Source organism: Carassius carassius, chromosome 36 (genome assembly GCF_963082965.1).
Source record: "Carassius carassius chromosome 36, fCarCar2.1, whole genome shotgun sequence".
NCBI lineage: Eukaryota > Metazoa > Chordata > Actinopteri > Cypriniformes > Cyprinidae > Carassius > Carassius carassius.
The window spans coordinates 25,861,718-25,878,461 of record NC_081790.1 but is presented as its reverse complement, the minus strand read 5'-3'; the positions used below and the strand labels follow the sequence as shown (position 1 = coordinate 25,878,461).

Sequence of the window (16,744 nt, the reverse complement as noted above, 5' to 3'; positions counted from 1 at the left end):
AACACTTTAGTTAAATCTGACCTCGCAGGAACCTTGGGGGCGAATACAGTGAAAGTGAGCATCGACTTCATCTTTTTGTCTGTCTGCCTGGGTTTCTCAAGATTTTGGTTGTCTAAATCCAGAGGGACCTGATTCCTCTACTGCTGAATGCAGTGTATATATACTCTCAGAAAGGAAATAGACTTGGCTACCAAGCCTCCTTTTTACATCATTTGCAACAGTGCATCTCACTGAATATCTTAATTAAATGATTGACACATTTTGAAATCATATTGCCCTGATTTCCTGGAAATGACACTAACAAACGGATCATAAAAAAAGATCATAATGATTTTAGGTAACATGCCTCTAGATGGGGTGTTGAAGGCTTCATCTTCACTATGTTTGCTTGTCCAAATAAGTATCATTATTTATAAATCAAATGATCAATACCGATAGCCCATCTGCATGGGTTTTACTAGCAGTTGCGGGAATAAACTGGAGATACATTAGTTAAACAGATGACGGCAGTGAATGTCCATTGATAAATAACTTTTGAAATCTAATTTTAAGATGTTACTTGGCAACAGAAATGACTATTTTAAAACCATACATTTGACAAGGAACCCCTCTAATGACACATTGATGAGACTCATACAGTGGCTTGAAAAAAAACTTATCACTCAAGTCACATTTAAAATGCATGTATAAAATTGGAACACAAAACAAGTTGCAGGTATATATGTAGCAATAGCCAAGAAAAGAAAAAGAAACAAGTATGGGTCAAAATTATCAATGTTTCTTTTATGCCATGAAACATGGATATTAAGTAAAGTTAAGAAAAAATGTTCCATGAAGATATTTTGTAAATTTCCTACTGTAAATATATCAAAACTTAATTTTTGATTAGTAATATGCATTGAACTGCACTAGACTATTTTCGCAATATTTTTTTTTGCACCCTCAGATTCCAGATATTGTCATATCCTAACAAACCATACAGTACATCAATGGAAAGCTTGTTTATTTAGCTTTCATACTATGTATAAATCACAATTTATGACTGGTTTTGTTGTCCATGGTCACAAATTTGATCAAACCAAATGACACCTTTTCTAAAAATTTATTTCTATGGCGTTTTTATATTACCTAAACTAATGTTTAAAAATAACTTTAAAATAAATACAACTAGGTTAGATCTTTTGATAAATTATCTAAAGCCATCATATGCTTTTAATATTCAAATTAAGCTGGAAAAATTGTGTTAATATCTGTGATTAACATTTGCAGATTGATGCATTAAAATAAATAACAAAATTAACCCAACATCTGATTTTCACTTCCTGAGGTTAAAAAACTATAAAGCGATAATGGTTAAAGGAGACGTGTGTGGACACTGCAGTGCTGGACAAAAGGTCAAGAAGCCACTACATCAGTGGAGCCACTGTCCTGCAGAGTTCATCTCCAGTCCTAATTAAACACTCCTGAACCAGCTAATCAAGCTCTTGAGGATTACTAGAAACTTCCAGACAGGTGTTTTGGAGTTAAACTCTGCAGGACAGAGGTTTGACGTGCGCTACATGCATCATGGGGTTCTCTCTAAAAATGCATAGTGTATTTGTGCGCCCTCACCGCTTCATTGAAAATACTACACAAAATGAGTACTGTAAAACATCAGACCATATTTAAGATCGAAAAATTATATTTATGCAAATTTATTTCAGGTACAAAATTACATACTGCTACAGACAATGTAAAAAAAACTCTCAAAAAGACAAATATATAATAATTTTGATCCTCCATAAATTAATTTAACTTGGCTTGGCTATATTCTTTCTGAACACATGTCAAGAGATTCTTCAAGAATTCACCCAGAAGGATTTCTTGGTCTTCATGAGCAGGTTTGCAGGTTTTCTGAAATAAAGTAAATGTTATGGTTATTCTACTCAAATACGACAGTGGTATCATATAGAGAAACATCAAGTTCCAGAGTTCAACTTACCACATGGTGCTGGTTATACATGTGTAAATTCCTCATTAGTTTCTTGTCAGTACGGAAATGTTCAAATTTGGCACCAGACCGTCCAGAAACCTCCTTTAACAGTTCTTGCTCAGCCTGGCAGAAAAACACACTCTGCAAAGATATTGAAATCACATGTAAGACCTAGGCTTGAATCCTCTGAATTTGATTGTTAGCATTATATATATATATATATATATATATATATATATATATATATATATATATATATATATATATATATATATATATAAAAACTGACAGAAATGTAAAATTCACAGCAGGAAAAATATTTTGTTCTTCAGCCTCAAATGTTACCACATATGAGAGTAATGAAAGTGAACAAAACCAATAAAGCACGTAAAAGACACTCAAATATGAATATCCTATTTTATTATTCTATTGGGTCCATAAAAAATTGTGTATCATCTCACCTTACAGTTTTTCATTTGCAGTTCTGTCAGGTAGAGTTCAGTCTAGAAAAAACAGGTAAATTAAATATTGCAATTACATTCTACTTTGTATATTAAAGTATAGAGCATTTTGGGTTTGTTTAACTTTACCTCATTATGCTTTTTCACTTCTATGTCCAGCTCATCAATAAGCTCTCCCAATAATTTCTTATCGCTGTTTTCCAAAGGAACGCTGGAGACCAAGACAGTGAAAGCGAGCAGTAGTATAGTCTTCATTTTGTCCGTCTGCTTGGGTTTCTCAAGGCTTTGGTTGTCTGAATCCAGAGGGACCTGATTCCTCCACTGCAGAAAGCTGTGTATATATACTCTCAGAAAGACAAGACTTGGCAACCAAGCTTCCTTTTTGCAAGGTAAGCTAAGCTTCGTTCATTGGCTGGTAACGGTGCACTCACTAAATATCTTGATTGAAGATGAGGTTGATGATTTGTCATATTGTCCTGATTTCCTGGAACTGACACTGACAAACTGCCAAGAAAGATCATAATGATTTGGTATCAGACCTCCAGATGGGGTGCTAAAGGCTAAATCTTCACTGTTTGCTTGCTTTTGCAAATAAGTTTCAATACTGCAAAATCAAATGATCAATACTGATAGCTTTTGTAGCAAATCTGCATGTGTTTGTACTTGCAGTAGCATCGATTCACTGGAGATGCTTTAGTCATACAGATGACGGAAGCAAATGTTCATTCATTAAAATGTTTAACAATGTTTGAATATATGCTGCTTTAAGATGTTGGTTGACTGAACTTAAAGCTAATTTTAGAAGCATATGTGTGGCAAGCAATCCCCCTAATGACACATTGGTGAGTCATAAATTCACCTAAATGATTGCTTGGATTTTATTGCTTAGTGATCAAACTAAATAACATTTTCAGTTTATTTTAGTACCTAAACTATTTATTTATTTTGTATTTAAATTTATTTGAGTCCTAGCAGAATAACGACAGATGTATTTCATCTCTTTAACTATGGACATGTTACATGGAAATCTGACACTAGACATTAATTTAAAAAAAGACAATATTTAAATAATTCCTCACATTATATGTATAATTTTATCATTCAAAACCTACTGCAAAACACTAGATTATTTCTTTAAAATAAATGCATTGCATTAAATAATAATAATATTAATGAAATTAACAAAGCATCATTTTTTTGCACATCCTAAGGTAGATATGCATTTCCCCCAAATTATGTAATTATTTTATATTATATAATGTGTTTGGTGCCAGGGCTGAGCAGATTTAAATATGGTTATGTATTTTTGTGGATATTGTTTTACATTAATAAAAAAATGGAATGTGATTAATTTGTTTAATTATTATGAATAATTGTTTTTAATGAATCAGCAGCACAAATAGTCCAAATACTACGTAAAATAACGGTTCATGAAATGAAAGAAATCAGAATCAGAATTGTTTCTTAATTTTTATTTTTGAAAGAAGTCAACTAAGTGTACAAGAAGGCCAACATACACTTTTAGAAGGTAGATGCAGGGAGGCTGATAAGCCTTGTTTAAATCAAACTTAACAACCGTCCAAGAACTGAACTGATTCCGTCATCTCTGTAGACTAACAGTCTTTCTTCCCTCATCTGATCTGATGCATCAGTGCAGGTAGGAGTTCAGAGTGTTAATGTTACACTTTGTGATCTCTGAGCACTGGTCCTGGTTCTTCCTGATCCTGTAGAAATGCTCAACATAGTTGGATCGTCCCAGGAGCTCCACAAAATCCTCGTCGTGGGTGATAACAAGGAGCTGGAAGTTTCGTTGGCGAGAACGACTCTTAATTATCCTGCAAAGAAACCAAAAGTAATAAAAGATGATGTTTTGCGATGTTCCTCCAGGCAAGGCAAGTTTATTTCTAAAGCATATTTAAAACAGCAAGTGCTGACCAAATTGCTGTACAGTTAAAGCATAACTTCAAAAAACAGATACAGACAGCATAAAATGTTCAAAGAATGAAACAAAGTAAAAAAAATATATATATATAAACGTCAATTTTATAGGAGTCAGCCTACTCCTGATATTGGAAGAATCTAACCACCAGAGACAGTAACATATTGGATCACTGTTACACCACAATAAAGGATGCATATCACTCTGTTCCACGAGCAGCTTTGGGCTGTCTGATCACTGTCTGCTTGATCTTATACTGACCTACAAGCAGAAACTTAAATCTGCTAAACCTGTAGCAAAGACTGTGAAGAAATAGACCAGTGAAACATAGCAGGATTTAAAAGCTTGTTTTGACCTCACTGATTGGAGTGTTTTTGAAGCTGCTACCACGAACTCAAAGAGGCTGTGGACATCATATATCAGTTTTTTTGTGAGGATATATGTATTCCTACCAGGACTTATTTAACATTCAACAATGATAAGCCATGACTGCTAAACTCAGACATCTTTGTCAGGCCAAAGAGGATGCTTACAGAAATGGGGACAGAGTCTTGTACAATCAGGCCAGGAACACACTGAACAAAGAGATTAGAGCGGCTAAAAAGACCTACGCTAAAAAGTTGGAAGACCAGTTTACTTCCAACGACTCAACTTCAGTGTGGAGAGGACTGAGAGCCATCACTAGCTACAAGACACCATCCCCCTGCACTGAGGCTAATCAACGACTTGCTAACGACCTGAATGAGTTGTATTTTAGATTTGAAACTCCCAACACCCACTCTGACCATCTCTCTACACAATCGTTAATAACCCCCGCACTTCAAATCTGTTAAGATGATGTGCGCCAGGTCTTCAGGAAGAACAAAAAGAAAAGCACCTGGGCCAGATGGCATTACACCAGCCTGTCTGAAAACCTGTGTTGACCAGCTGGCCCCCATCTTTTCACAGATCTTCACCAGATCTCTGGAGTTGTGTGAAGTGCCTTCATGCTTTAAATGCTCCACCATCTTCCCCGTTCCAAAGAAACCCAAGATAACAGGACTTAACGACTACAGACCTGTGGCTCTTACGTCTATCATCATGAAGTCGTTTGAAAAACTGGTTCGGGCTTATGTGAAGGAAATCACTGAACCCTTAATGGACCTTCTGCAGTTTGTTTACCGAGCAAACAGGTCTGTGGATGAAGCAATCAATATGGGGTTGCACTTCATCCTGCAACATCTGGACAAAACAGGGACTTATGTGAGGATCCTGTTTGTGGACTTTAGTTCGGCTTTCAACACCATCATCCCAACAGCCCTGACCCAAACTGACCCAGCTTTCTGTTCCTAGCTCTATCTGTAAGTGGATCACCAGCTTTCTGACAGACCGGCAAGTTAGTGAGACTGGGGAAATTCATGTCAAACAGCTGCACCACCAACACTGGTGCCCCTCAGGGATGTGTTCTCTCCCCACTGCTCTTCTCACTGTACACCAATGACTGCACCTCTAAAGACCCTTCTGTCAAGCTCCTGAAGTTTGCAGACAACACTACAGTCACTGGCCTCATCCAGGACGGTGACAAGTCTGCTTACAGACAAGAGGTTGAGCAGCTGGCTGTCTGGTGCAGTCTTAACAACCTGGGGCTGAACACTCTCAAAAGAGTGGAGATGATCGTGGACTTCAGGAGAAACTCCCCTGCACTCCCCCCACTGACCATTATGGCACCATTTTAGTAATATTCAGGTTCCTGGGAACCACCATCTCTCAGGACCTGAAGTGGGAGAATCACATTGACTCCATTGTGAAAAAGGCCCAATAAAGGTTGTACTTCCTTAGCCAGCTGAGAAAATTTAACCTGCCACAGGAGCTGCTGAAAAAGTTCTACTCAGCCGTCATTGAGTCTGTACTGTGCACTTCAATTACTGTCTGGTTTGGTTCAGCTACAAAATCAGACATCAGAAGACTACAGAGAACAGTTCGGACTGCTGAAAGGATTATTGGTACTCCCCTGCCCACCCTTCAAGAACTGTATACATCCAGAGTGAGGAAAAGGGCTCAGAAAATCACTCTGGATCCCTAACATCCAAGTTACCCCATCTTTGAACTTTTGCCATCTGGCCGGCACTTCAAATACCAGGACAGTCAGGCACAAGTACAGTTTCTTTCCCCAGGCAATCTACCTCAGGAACAGTTAAATGTTACCCACTTATGCAGTACAAATGTGCAATATCCTTACATTTATCTGTTACCCCTCTATCCTAGTACATCCCTGCACCTTACCCCTCCCACTATTCCATTATCATTTATAGCACAATTGTTTATACACTTATTTATTAGCAAAGGTTTTTTTTTGTCTGCGTTGTTGTCTCTTTATATACTGGAAGCTTTTGTCACTAAAACAAATTCCTTGTATGCGCAAGCATACTTGGCAATAAAGCTCTTTCTGATTCTGCTAAATCGCTCCACAATCTAGGGTCAGCAATCGAAAAAAGCACAATCTCCTTTTAATTTAAAATGAGATCGAGGCACAGAGAGCATCATACTATTGGAACACTAACGCTCTAGAGCAATTTCTAGGTAAAAGGAGATCTGTAAGATATTCAGGAGCTTGACCATGTAATCCTTTATAAACAAACAGTAACACCTTTAATTTGATGCAAAATTCAACTGGCAGCCTGTGTAATGAAGCAAGAATCAGTGAAATATGGTCACTCTTTCTCGTTCCAGTAAGAAACCTGGAAGTGGCATTCTGAACCAGTTGCAGACAAGATAAAGAAGATTTAGACACACCAAGGTACGAGTTATAGTTATCGAGCCTAGCAGTGACAAAAGCATGAATCACAGTCTCCAAGTCCTTTGTCGTTAAAAAGGTTTTCAACTTCGTTATGGATATAAGATGATAAAAACAGTTTTTTTACAACTGTGCTGATTTGCTTATCGAACTTTAGTTTGTCATCAAAAATCACTCCAAAGTTTTTTACATGTGCATTAAAATAAGCAGATAGAACCGTAAGGCACACCACAGTTTAACGGAACAGAGGAGGAAGAAAATGTTCCAATCTCCACCAATAATGATCTGTCAGAGAGGTAAGATTTAAACCACTCTGCAGAGCCTTGAATACCTACACAATTTTTTTATCTTTCAAGTAGGATTGCAGGATCAATAGTGTCAAATAGTGTCTGTCTTTTATAAAATTATTTGACCTGCCCCAACCCGCCCGAAAATAAAGTAAAATTTCTTTACTTGCCCCAACCTTACCTGCGGATCATGAGACGACCCGCGCATCGGGACATCATGCAAGTTATGTTGCTTCATAAGCCTACGTATTGTAACCTTATCAAAGAACCTAATGAAATATAAAAATAGACATTCCAAATATTAATATAGGCTATAGGAAATTGCACGCAACATATGGATTTTTTTATTTTTTATTTAATGACCTGCCCACAAATAAAGCGACAATTTCTTTACCCACCCCAACCTGACCCGCACATCACTAGTATCAAATGCTGCACTTAGGTCTAAAAGGACTAGAGCGGTAGACTGTCCAAAACCTGCTGCTACTAAAAGGTCATTCAACACCTTTAACAAGGCTGACTCCGTACTATGATGCCTCCTAAAACCCGACTGATACTTGTTTGACAAATTATTAGTATTGAGATAAGCAGTCAGTTGAAGTAAGACCACATTCTACAAGACTTCAGATAAAAAAGAAAGTTTCGAAATGGGGCGGTATCTATCAAGGCTATAAGGATGAGGGCTGGCTTTTTTCCGAAGAGGATTTACAACTGCATGTTTTAAAATTGATCGAACAGTGCCTTGGGATAAACTACTATTTAATATGATTACAATAAAAGCTTCAACCATCCTTAAAACCTCCAGCAGCAACCGAAGAGGTACAACATTAAGAGAACAGGAGGAGCTATCCAGCTGTAAATAGACTAAGTTTCGTGTTTAAAGGCTGCCTGTATTTTCTTCTTCTTTTCTTTTCTTTTTTTATAAAAACTTACTCCACCAGTGCGTGTGCCAAAGACTCTATATTCTCTCTGTCCAGGTTGGTGGTGGGCTCATCCAGCGCCAGAATCCCACAGTTCAGGCAAAAGGTCTCAGCCAGAGCCAACCGTATTATGAGAGAGGCAAGAACCTGCAGACAAACACATAGTAAACCAAAGATTATAAACATTTTATTGGAATTAAAAAATAGACAACTTTGCTTTAATTTGCAGTTACACACTCTGATCTACTAACAGTTTGATCAACCAATAAAACCACGAGCCAGGTATGGTTTGACTGAAAGAAGTGTTAGCATCCTCTTCTTATCTACAAAATCTAACGACAGCTTTGTGAACAGATAATGTGCGTGTACTGCATAGATAATATTTTCATTAAATATGCATTAATTATTTTATGTACATTACATTTATTGGCAACCCAGGGGCGATTATTAGTTTTTTTTTTTTTGCATTGTTCTAGAGAAACCCATGATGCATGTAGCGGCTTTTTGACCTTTTGTCCAGCACTGCAACGTCCACGCATGTCCAAAGCAGTGTCTCCTTTGACCATTACAACTCTATAGTTATAGGTCCTTCTTTTCAGGCCAGCGGAGGTGTTCTCATCCACATCAGAGCGTATCTCCACATACTCAATGTCTGTGAGAGATCAGGAGACATGCAAACAACAATATATTTGTGTTTAAAGAAAGAATCATGGGATACATGAAGTTAAGCATCAATCATGGCAGACCTTGTCCTCTGTACGTGCTCCGCCATAAATCTCTGATGATTTTATTAATCTCCTCCATCTTCATGCTGTGAAACTTCATTATTGTTCTGTAATAAAAATAAATATATGAATAGATAAATAAAAAACCTTTGCCACTATCTAAAACGCCAAGTAAAACAAGCTGTAGAAACACTAAAATGCCTAAATTCACTTCGACCCTCTGGAGTCGATCCCCACGTATACCCGTTTTGAGACATCTTCTCCTGATAACCCCGAAAAGAACTTAAATTACACTTTCAGTTTTGATCGTAGAGATAAGAGCAATACATCAATTGAAAGGGTTTACTTTTATTTGTATACACACATAATAAAAAACATTGTGCATTTATAAAATAAAGATAACAAACAAGGTGCGCTGTCTGCAGCCTTTGTCTGCGCTGATCTTCATTTACAAACACGTCATTAAAATGAACTGTAACTCAGTGAATACTCAACGAAGAGACATGAGAGAGATATCTATAGAAAGCTTGACATGTTAAACACAATAATGTTAATAATGTAATTTATCATTTAGTTTATTTGAGATAACAAAAACAATATACACTTTGGAAATGCTAGTTATGTGATGTTAATTTATATATTTCAACATTACACAATACCAGTTTGCTAAAGTACTAATATTGTTCGATTTTTTTTCTATTTAAAATAACTGCTTTCCATTTGAATATATTTTACAATTTAATTTATTCCTGTGATCAAACATTTTCAGCATCATTACTCCAGTCTTATTCCAAGTGTAACAATATACACTATACCATTCAAAAGCTTGGAGTCAGTATACAGTATATAGAAATTTAAACTTTAATCTAGCACACACGTGATGATAAATAAAAACGATAAATACGATAAATGTTACAAACAATGCTGTTCCTTTCAATTTATATATAAAAAAAACCCTGAAAAAATATTTTCAGCTCTTTTCAACATTAATAATAATAATAACAATAAATGTTGTATTTTTTAGAATGAGAAAATTAGAAGGATTTCTGAAGGATCGTGTGACTGGAGTAGTGTTGTCACGGTACCAAAATTTCAGTATTCGGTACCGATACCAGTGAAAATCCACGGTTCTCGATATCAATTTCGGTACCAAAGCAAAACACAAAAATATGCTAATTAAAAAAAAAATATTTTTTAACACTAAAAATAAAACCAATGCCATTCTTTATACTTATTTACAATTGTGTTTAAAGTTTTTCTACAAGTTATATAATTATGAAAAACAGTAAACAAGTTTCACCCAAATTTAATTTGTCTTTTAATTTATGAAATTTAAACACCATTTTATTTCTGGTAAATAAAGGGGATTTTCTATTAAAATTAAAACAAGGAAGAAATATTGTGATTTATTTCTTTAAAAAATAAAGTTTTATAAATTTTTTCAACAGTAGTAGCAGTATCACATACATTTTACTAAATAATAGTAATATTTCTAGCACAATGCCTTTATGTAAAAATTAACTTTTAGGCCTAATGAATGCATATTTGTCATTTTACCTGAACTTAAAACTGGTGGTGATGCTTAAGATATTTTTGGTCATTGATGGTTTCTGTAAAAAAAAATAGTAATTGATCATATTAATTATTATTAAAAGATAATACTACTACTAATTCTACTATCATACTAATGTATATACAATGCACTATGAATTGATGAGCTGCTGGGTTCATGAATATTAATCACGTTGTCTGCGTTCGGTCAAACTGATTTGCTGAAATCAAAACAGGGACGGTACTAAATCAGCACCAGCCAATGAAATTGCCATTTTAGCTCCGGCCACTACCGGAGAAAGCGGTATGTCTTCTGCTTGTTCAAAAATGAATATGAATAATTCTAAATGAACTCCATTACAGGAAAAGACAAAGAATAGTTTACATATATCACGTGTCGATGTGTGGTAAGACTCTCGCTCTCTCTCTCTTTGCATGTGTGAGAAACAGCGCTATCAGTAAAGCGACGGTGAGTCGTGCGCCTTCACAAAGAGTTTACAGAGCATCAAATACATCCATTGAGATGAACTGAAAAGTTCAGATCGCTTGACGGAGAGAGAACTCTGAAGCTCAGATGCTGAAATTAATGCAAGCGTCATGCTCTTCGGTCTATGTAGTAAACAAACCCGCACGTCTCTGCCATTCATTAATTCACACAGAGACGCGCAGAACACGGATTCATATTTCAAGCAACATTTGCGGCTTAACATTTACAGATACTGGTCCATATGGAGATTTGATTTGATTTATTTATGCTAACTTTGACAAATTCCATGACTGTCCATATTAAAATGTAAGTTTCATTTTAATGACTGGATTTTGAGATTCCGTCCTCGTTTTATGCTTCGCGGAAATCATAGCGCTGAACCGGGTTTGAACGGGACCTCGGTACTACCGGTAGCTACTTAAAGAAACCTGGTACAGTCACATTTAAATTTTTTTAGTACCGACTTGGTACCGAAGTACCGGGTCTTTTGACAACACTAGACTGGAGTAATGATGACAAAAATTCAGCTTTGAAAGACAGCTTTGATTATTCCTAATAAACTGTTTAACTGCACTTGCAAGTTAATCTCAAATTATTTTGTAGAATAATTAAATATATTCTAAATAAACTAGAAAAATCAAAATACATACACATTTATTTTGTCCTCACATTCTTTCTTGTAACTCTTCCCTCTCAGTCACACACCTGACTGAAAGGCTCATTATGCAGCTCATTATGCGGGCGTTTGTCTTCTCAGGTGTAAATCACAATGATATTCATGATAGCTGACGTCTACTATATGACCTTTAAAAAAAAAAAAAAAGTTTCTTAGAAAATTTAAATCAATCAATTGTTTTCTGTGAGTGAGTAAACAAGATGATTTTTTACATCATTTTGAAGCAAAAATTCTAGGCAACAAGCTCCAGGTTTGACAGTCTTGTGAACAAATGTTCTGTATGTGTTTTATGACCTTATTTCAGTGACTTTAAAATTTTACTAACCAAGAATAAACGCCCCCAAAAACTCCTTAGACCTCAGAGGGTTAAAATAATTCAGTCATTTAATCTGACTGATTAGAGTTTCTAGTATTTTATAATAATTAATAAGAATCAAGGCTCAAAATTGTGACTATTTTGGTAGCATATGCTCCCAAAATATAAACTGTGCGACCCCAAAATTTGTTTGGGAGCATTTGTGCAAGTGAACGTTTCGTAATTGTTGTTTTACGCCGTGTGGTTTTACATTACAGAGTACTGCATCCAAACAAAACACATCTACAGAGAGTGCACGCATACATGACGTGCATAGATTCAGTCTATTAAAATGTATCACAAAATTCAATACATTGGGCCTTTATATAATTTCAAATAGTGTTTCCTCCAAAAATCAACATGATTACAAATGTGATACTGATTTTATACAACGGTTCAATAAACAAGAAGTTAATAAAAGGAGACTTTCATTTATTATATATAAATATACTATATTGCCTGTTTTTGCTCTATTTTGCCAACAAAAACAACTCCAAACACAGTCACAGCGCTGTTTTGGATCTCTGATCAACATGAGGGTGTTTCGTTCCTGAATGAATCATTCGTTAAATGATTCAGTTTAATCGCAATGACTCCCTTATTAACAGTGACTTGCTGCCACCCTCTGGCGGTTTTAATTTCACATTTTAAATATCAAATATTTCAAATATCAGTATTAAACATTTTATGTTTACAATAGTAAAATATTATTTATGCATATATAACTGTAGGTTAAATGCATTAATGTCCTACATTACACTGTGTAAATGCATCTAAATGCCATTTCAGATACAGCTTCCGTGTTTCCTCTGCATTTGCAAAGATGAATTTTGTTGATTGATACTTTAATTTGCTTGATAACAGCCCAAATATCTTATTATAATTGACTGATTAAATGTAAGAATTTGACTCATATGATAATGCACACTTTTAGAAAAAATGGCTTTAAGGTGAAGATGATGATAATAAAAGGTAAAAAATAAATGTAAACTTATTGGAAAAAAAAAAAATTCTGTCACTTCTGTGAACGGACCACCACACAGAATATGAAGAATATAAAAAATGTTAAGAGTCAGCTGTCCACTGTAGTCCTCAAGATATCAGCACAGTAAAACTCAAATTATTGTTATCGATAAAATCCCAGAAACTATCGAGATGTATTTTTTTTTTTTGTCAATATCACACATCCCTAGCTGCCAGCCGTTTCGTGCTAAGATTTAACACCGCATACACCATCCTAACCCTCACCAAAGAAGAGCTTAACTTCAGATTGTTTACAAAAGAAATCTATCAGTGTTCTATCAATTTTTTCCTTCTTCAGCCCTTTCTTTTTCTAGCAGTAGCTAGCGGATAACAGTGACTGAGTGATTGACAGCTAATATTAACCAATCTAAAATCTGCATTAAATTTAAGAATGTAAGGATAAAATCTTAATATATGATTTGTAGTTGTGATGCTCCTAAATTTTTGTTTGCGCTTCTAACTTTTTGACATTGGGAGCACCAGTGTTGCCAAGTAAAAATGTACATTTTGAGCCCTGAGAATTAATATTAATACAAATTATTATTATTTAGACAAAATCGTTATGAAATTTGGAAATAATTTAGATTTAGTCTAATGCATTTAGCATTATGAACTAAAAGATACATTTATTAATCTTGATGTTCTGTTCATGTATACTAATATTTATATATATAATAATAATAATAATAATATATATAATTTCAGTAATACATACAAAGCAATACAACAAAACGCAAAGCTGAACATATGAACCACTCGTGTGTAGCAAACGTTAGCAAAAAAAAAAAAACCTTCCTGTTCACCTACTGCTATTATTCCATATATATGTAGTTTATCCTATACATATATGATTTCAGAATAATACAATGGCATTTATTAGAACTATCTATTAGAGTACTAAATCTGAAAAACTTGTAAAATGCTATTTCGACCATAAGACTTTTTTTTTTTTTTTTTTACTATTTATTAGAACTGATATTAGATGAAATCTTGCATCTTAGCATCGTGTGTCTTATCAGATTGCCACACTTCCTCTACTCCTCTGCACAAACATCAATGATAGTATCATGGTGAGAAGAACAGGTCAACCAGTTTAATGTCAGATGCAGTACTATATCAGAAGAAAACTGCTTTACCATGCTGCACTCAATCCCAAGCCTAGAAAGCAATTCTTTGGACAGCTGTCCGTGTTAAGTGTCTGTTTGAAGCACACAGCTGTAGAGAATTTGATAAGTGACGTCATCCTGATTCTCAGACTTGGCAAATGTGCAATCAATCTTTGAAGCACCTATATCTGGCAAGCAGTTATGAACTGACCTGTTTTGAATACTTTATATTTAACATGTTTGTTTATGCCCAATATTAGTGTTAAACTGTTAGACTTTAAATCTACTATTGATTTTCACTGTTGACTGATTTTGCAGAACATTTATACTGATAACTTTATATATATATATATATATATATATATATATATATATATATATATATATATATATATATAAATAAATAACACTAATGCCAGGGTCAGTGTCACAAGAGAGTCTGTGAGGACCAAAACCAACCATACTAGCTTGCCCAGACTAATAAGTGCTAATGTGCAGTGTAGTCCTGCTGTGTAGTTCTTCTCTTGGCTTATGCTTCACAATATTGATGATGCTCAAGAGAGACGTGTGGTGTGTAATTCTATGTACATGTTTGGGCCTTTTGTGTAATAAATGAATAAGGCAAACTAAATCTGTCAATTGTAAAAGATCATCAAGTGTCTAAAAGTACTTTTTTTTACAATACAATGAATTTATCTTCCTTGGTTGTGCTCATAAAAGCCACATTAAATGTAGTGTATGGTTAACCAAATTTACCAAATTATTTTATGCAATATTAACTGTAATTTCCCAAATACGAATCTGAAAACAAAACTGATTTTCATCCAATGATTGGCCACATCCAAGGGTTTGCTAGAAGCCATGTGACAAACCCTGAAACCTTGTAAGAATACATTGTGGTTTTTAAGAGTGTTGCACAATTTGGCATATTTTTGGTGCATACTGCCCAAAACAGTAATCGATCACACTTATCTTTACTATAATGACAACTGTATTATTGAGCAAAGAAAAATAATTTACACCATTAAAACATAAGAAATTGAAGATTTCTTGAAAAAAGTAACGATAACGCCTCTGCACTTTTGATGACGCCAGTGATTTAGAAACCCACAAACCTGCTGATGTAACTTCTGTGAACGCACAGTAGGATACTGATCTAAACCAATGATTATGCCTTAGGACTTTATTTATTCAGAAGCCAGGATGTTCATGTGGTATAATGCGACTTCCAAGTCTTTTGTACATCATTGCGTAGCTTGTCAGAGAACTACGGCTCTGTGTAGTAAGTGAAAGCCATTTGAAAGCAGGTGATGGGTATGTACTGCTAATCATGTAACCCTAACATATATTATATATAAACTAGTCCTTGATAATTGTTGATCCTCTATCAACCAAAAAGCACCCATCTCACACCCCTTTTGGTTTCACTCCACTGGTTGCCTTTAGTCACCATCAATTTCAAGGCTTCAAGTGTACTAGTGTACTACAGTCAGTGAGTGAGTGGTACCTGAAGGTTCCATGATAAAAAAAAAAAAGAGGTAAAAATCCACATCCCAGTATCTTAAATCTCCATGTTCCTCTGAGACTTTTAAGAAACAGCTGAGCTGAAGACAGACTTCTTCAATCAGCATTTAAACTACCAATCAAAGGCATTTTCTACAAATAAAAACATGCTACCTTCTTTAATTTACTTTACTGCATCTTTAGTGGTCTAGCTTACAATAGGATTACTATTTCACAGGGCTCGCAAAATTTCTAGCATAAACTACCAAAATGCATAAAATATAAGGCCATAAAAAGTCTTAATTAGCTTAAATGGAATAAGAAAATTCTTAATTATAATTTCAAGAGGTCTTAATTTGGGGACAGACATACAATAAATGTGAAATGTTTTAATGTGTTGATTAAACTTCATGTGTTGAGCACTGCACCTCTAAAATTAAAAACACAGTGAGGGTGTTTTTATATTAATGTATCTATGAAGGGAACTCACTACCTTGAGAAAAGTTTCAACAATATTTTAATTTCGTCTTGCCTGCAATGCCTGAAGAGAGGAAACCGCTATATTTTTGACATTCCAAATGCGCCACCAGCTGGAAGAAAATGGATTTGCATTTTCAATAAGTCTACTGGTTTTTTCCAGATCAAGGTGAAAATCGACCCAGATTTATACACCGCAAACATGCAGTTGTAAATGTAAACTGATGGGTTGACAAGAAGATTGACTGACGTTTTGACTCCTATTTAATTTTCTGTGTAAAAAATTATTAGTATTATATTTTTTTTTATTCAGGCTAGTTAAATTCATTTCGGGTTACCAAGTTCTGAAAAGTGTCTGCATCAAGGGCTAACAGGGATTAGGGTTGGGTATCGATTGGGTTTTTTACAATACCGGTGCCAAATCGATACTTTTAAAATGGTACCGTGCCTAAATGGTGCCTGATCCGATAAAAAAACCATGGATAACAT

The 16,744-nt window shown here is 35.0% G+C and overlaps 1 protein-coding gene and 1 long non-coding RNA gene across 2 annotated transcripts in view; both read right to left on the bottom strand.

Moving 5' to 3' along the window:
* Window positions 1-1,799: 1,799 nt before the first annotated feature.
* Window positions 1,800-2,473, bottom strand: LOC132116799 (uncharacterized). The gene is made up of 3 exons (XR_009425699.1): window positions 2,434-2,473; window positions 1,982-2,113; window positions 1,800-1,893 (listed from the first exon to the last, which is right to left on the bottom strand). It is a non-coding gene; the product is annotated as an uncharacterized LOC132116799 (long non-coding RNA).
* A 1,417-nt stretch (window positions 2,474-3,890) lies between these two features.
* Window positions 3,891-16,744, bottom strand: part of LOC132117488 (DNA repair protein RAD50-like) — a 61,942-nt gene continuing 49,088 nt past the window's right edge. The window contains exons 22-25 of the mRNA XM_059526805.1: window positions 9,099-9,184; window positions 8,862-9,004; window positions 8,366-8,499; window positions 3,891-4,268 (exon numbers count right to left, since the gene is read on the bottom strand). Of these exons, the coding sequence (XP_059382788.1) occupies window positions 4,082-4,268; window positions 8,366-8,499; window positions 8,862-9,004; window positions 9,099-9,184 (550 nt within the window). The 3' untranslated portion in view covers window positions 3,891-4,081. The remainder of the gene's footprint in view (window positions 4,269-8,365; window positions 8,500-8,861; window positions 9,005-9,098; window positions 9,185-16,744) is intronic.